At 44.2% G+C, this 4,193-nt stretch overlaps 1 protein-coding gene across 2 annotated transcripts in view; it reads left to right on the top strand.

Moving 5' to 3' along the window:
• The window catches only part of Casp2 (caspase 2), a 19,442-nt gene extending 15,549 nt beyond the window's left edge, over positions 1-3,893 (top strand). Inside the window, exons 9-11 of one of the 2 annotated variants that reach the window (XM_008828618.2) lie at positions 1,215-1,364; positions 1,511-1,620; positions 1,770-3,893. In XM_008828618.2, coding sequence (XP_008826840.1) covers positions 1,215-1,364; positions 1,511-1,620; positions 1,770-1,901 — 392 coding nt within the window. In that variant the 3' untranslated portion in view covers positions 1,902-3,893. Of the gene's footprint in view, positions 1-1,214; positions 1,365-1,510; positions 1,621-1,769 lie in introns of those variants that run through there. The other variant, XM_017797030.2, reaches the window with a different exon arrangement.
• The last annotated feature ends 300 nt before the right edge of the window (positions 3,894-4,193 follow it).

Raw genomic sequence — 4,193 nt, forward strand, 5'->3', positions numbered from 1 at the left:
AAGTGCTGTAAAAGGGCAATATCCTTATCTTGGTGTATTGACCTGTAGCCCTTTTCTAAGACTTTACCCCTGCCTGACCCTAAAACAAACTGCAATCTGCTAGTCTTTTCTATTCTTTTTCCATTTTAAGTTCTTTATCTTTTCAATTTCTCTTAAATCTTGGACACCTGCTATAATTTGTCTTATAAACTTAAAGAAGTAGTAAATGATTTTAAAATGTGAAAACCACCTTGAAAAACCTCTGATCTTTTACATAGTTTGAGGCTGTAATTTTTATGTAGTGTGTGTATAGCAATCTGACTTTTGGTTTGTTTGTTTTTTTTGCCTATGAATGAATATCAGTAATATTTTGTTGTATCATAACGGCAAAGAGTGTTGTTTCTATTCGTTACTAACTGAACAAGTAAACAGATGATTTTTAACTCCATTTACAAGGAGTACTTAATTTGGTGCTTTCTCTGTCTTACACAGAATGGAAACTGTTCAGACCATGTGTATAGGTGCATGTGCCTGGCCTTTAGAAGGCACTCACCTGAGCAGTGGATGCATGTTGGGAAAGTAATCCTTTTATCCTTTTTTTTTTTTTTTTTTTTTTTTTAAAGTGAGTCATTTGTGGTAGTACACACCTTTAATCCCAGCACTTGGGAGGCAGAGGCTGGCAGATCTCTGTTGATTGACTCCAGCTTGGTCTTTGTTGAGAGCTCTAGGCCAGCTGAGCTATAGGGAGACCCAGTCTCAAAAAAAGAAAAAAAAAAATTAAATTTAGGGTTGGGTGTATAACGAAGGGGGAAAGCACTTGCTTAGCATGTGTGAAGCCCTGAGACCCTGAGTTCAGCCCCAAGCACTACTAAAAATAAGTAAAAAATATTTAGCCAGGAGTGGTGACACATGCCTATAAGCCTAGCACTCAGCACCAGGAGTTCAAGGCCAACTTCCGCTACATAATGAGACTGTCAGCTACATAGTGAGACCCTGTTTCAAAAAACAAGCAAAAAACAGTAAAAGTAACAAGATGTCATTTCTTTGATTAAGTTTTAATCCTTTTTTCCTTTTTTTTTTTTTTTTTTTTTTTTTAAATTCATTAGCCATAGGTTGGAAGCAGCAGCTGAAATGGCTCTCCAGTCAAGATTGTAGGGAGCCTGGGTTTACCTATTCAGGCCTGTGAGAGATGAGAGGAAGTAACATCTTTATCTGTTTTGTTGGTCTTTCCACAGATGAAACCGATCGTGGAGTTGACCAGCAAGATGGAAAGAACCGTGTGGGCTCACCCGGGTGTGAGGAGAGTGATGCTGGCAAAGAGGAGTCAGTGAGGATGAGACTGCCCACTCGCTCGGACATGATATGTGGTTATGCCTGCCTCAAAGGTATTTTGAGTTCCCAAAGACAACTCCAGAAGAGTCTAGACCTGGGTTTTTCGTACTGATATTCTAACTGGAGAGGGTACAAACAAATTGCTGGGGAAGTCTAGCTGTGTGCGGATTCACCATGACCTTTACACCTCGGGTTGCAGGCACTGCTGCCATGCGGAACACCAAACGGGGTTCCTGGTACATCGAGGCGCTTGCTCAGGTTTTCTCTGAAAGAGCTTGTGACATGCATGTGGCTGACATGTTGGTTAAGGTAAGTTAGCTCTGACTCCATAGCCTTTCCGTCAAGTGTTGCTCCTCCTTCTTGCCTTTCGGTTTGCTGTGGTCTACCCTTGTATTTAGGCTCTGCAATGGAAGCACAAGGTAATCTCAGACTCTGGATCATTGCTTCTGCTTTCCCAGGTGAATGCTCTTATCAAGGAGCGTGAGGGCTATGCCCCTGGCACAGAATTCCACCGGTGCAAGGAGATGTCTGAGTACTGTAGCACTTTGTGCCATCACCTCTACCTGTTCCCGGGCCACCCACCCACGTGATGCAAGCTCTCTGCTGTCCACGCTGTTGGAGGCCACTGGACCACTGGAGGCGCAATCCAGCCTTCTCTTCGGGATGGTTTTTGTTCTACCCCTCAGGGATATGGAATCTCCTAGGCTTCTTCAGGCCTGTGTTGGTCATCTCCATCTTTGGGTATGAGAGCCCTGAAGCAGCTCCTCCTGTGTGATGCTCTTTCCCTCTAGAGTGAGCTCCGAATGGATTTATTGCCAGGAGCTTTGGCTACGGCCAGGGAGCCTGGCAAATGACGTGAACACAGTATCATTGCTCAGTCTTCATATTTCTATACCCAGGGCTTTTAGGGAGCACTTTGATCATTGGTTTTATTATACCACTTAAGATAGCTCAGAGGTATCGCCTACCTTTGATTTTTTTTTTTTTCCCCCCTTCAACCCCATTTATTCCTTGGTGGGAATTTGGAAGACGTCCCAATTTAAGGCAGACATTTTCGCTAGCTTGAAGAAGCAGCGGAATGAGACATACCCTGCTGCTGTGAGCAGAAGAGCCTGTGCCTTCCTGTGAGTGGCAGGCCTAGGCGAAGGACAGTCTTCTAGCTCTACTTTTGGCTCCTCCTGGCTCTGTGCACCCGGCCTTGGAGCAGAACTTGGGTCTCCATGCCACGTCCCTGGATGTCTTAGAAATCTTCCTTGCTCATGCTTTCTTTGAACTGTCGTTGAAATGAGTCTTGCAGAGAATATCAACAGAAAAAGGGTGGCAAGTGAGAGCCATGTGTCTTCACAGCCTGACCTGTCTCCGTTTCTTCCTTGCTGAGCTCTCTTGCATGCAGTTAAGCCTAGTCTCTGGTCTCTAGATAAGCTCGCTAGCCGTTCCGCCCCTGCTGGGCATCTCTCCCCTCTGCACTTCATCCTGCTCTCTGCTCCTACCAAGTCTGTCTGAAATACTCCTTTGCTCAATCTTTGGCCATTCGAGGTGTACAGTAGCACCTTGTTCCCACCTGTTCTAGTTTCGTGTGGCCCTCCCTCTCCCCCTCATTGTTTCTCTCTGTTCTCATGAGGGCATTGTCATGCATGGTATTCCTTTACCCCCAAAACCTTTATCTGCTTTCATGACCTTTTCCTGTTCTTTAAAACCTTTTGCATTTCCATTTTGATTCCCCTCCAGTTTATTCTCCACATAGCGGAGTAGTTTTGGGTTGTTAATGTATGGTGATGTTACTGTCCTGCTTGGAACACTGTACTGTAGCTTCCTGTTACACCGGTGGTATATAAAATTCAAACTCCTCAACCTGCTTTATGAGATCTGGCTCTTACTTGCCCTTTAAGTCTCATTAAATGGTGATTTCTCCCTGTGTTCCAGCCCCTCTCAGTTTCTGGGGTGTTCTGAGCTCTTCATCCACTTCTCCTCAGGGTAGCATCTTACTCTTCAAGTCTTGTGGAGGTCTTCTCAGACCATAACAGTCTTCTGTACCTCTCTGTTACTGTATCAGGTTCCTTCCTTGTTCTTACTGCATTTTGCTCGTTTTGCTTATTCATTTTTACCCTTCCTGCTAGGCTGAAACCTCCAGGAGAGCAGATTTACTTAGTGTGTACCCGGTACCTGGCACTTACTAGGTCTTTGATGAATGTTTGTTGAATGAAGGAAAGGGGAAAGTAGCTAACCCTAATTAGATGCCTACTTTTTAGCAAATTTCTCATTTTACAATGTTCAGAGATAGTGTTTATACTCTCAAATTTTTTTTATCCACTGGGTTTTGTTTGTTTTTAAACTCTTTAAAGACATATGTGTGAGACAACTCCCTTTACATCTCTAGGGGTGCCTAGCTACTGCTAGGCCTGTGGTAGTCAAGGTGCTCAGTTAATGTTTGTTTTGTGAACCAGGTAGTTTGAAGACTTGCTGCCAAAGCCTGAGTTTGGGTCAGTGTAGAATGCATATATTTGAGTGATAGAACCTTTATGCCTCCCACTGCCAAGATTTTGTATCGCCATCAGGTGCCAAATAAATGTTGATGTTTGTAACTAACGTGTGCTTGGTATCTGTTTCTATAGATTCACAGTCTGCTGAGGCCCACATACTTTAATTTTCTTAGACCCTTAAACTACATATTTCCTCCCCCTCACAAGGCATACCTAGAGCTGAAAAAAATTCTCTTATGCCATTGCCACTATGGGTTTTTTTGGGGGGAGGTCTTTTTGAGACAGGGTCCCCCTGTAGCCCCAGCTGTCCTAGAACTCACTGTGTAGACCAGGCTGGCCTTGAACTCACAGAGATCCACCTGCCTCTGCCTCCCCAGTGCTGGGATTAAAGGTCTTCATGTA

Source organism: Nannospalax galili, unplaced genomic scaffold (assembly GCF_000622305.1).
Source record: "Nannospalax galili isolate Female #2095 unplaced genomic scaffold, S.galili_v1.0 scaffold233, whole genome shotgun sequence".
NCBI lineage: Eukaryota > Metazoa > Chordata > Mammalia > Rodentia > Spalacidae > Nannospalax > Nannospalax galili.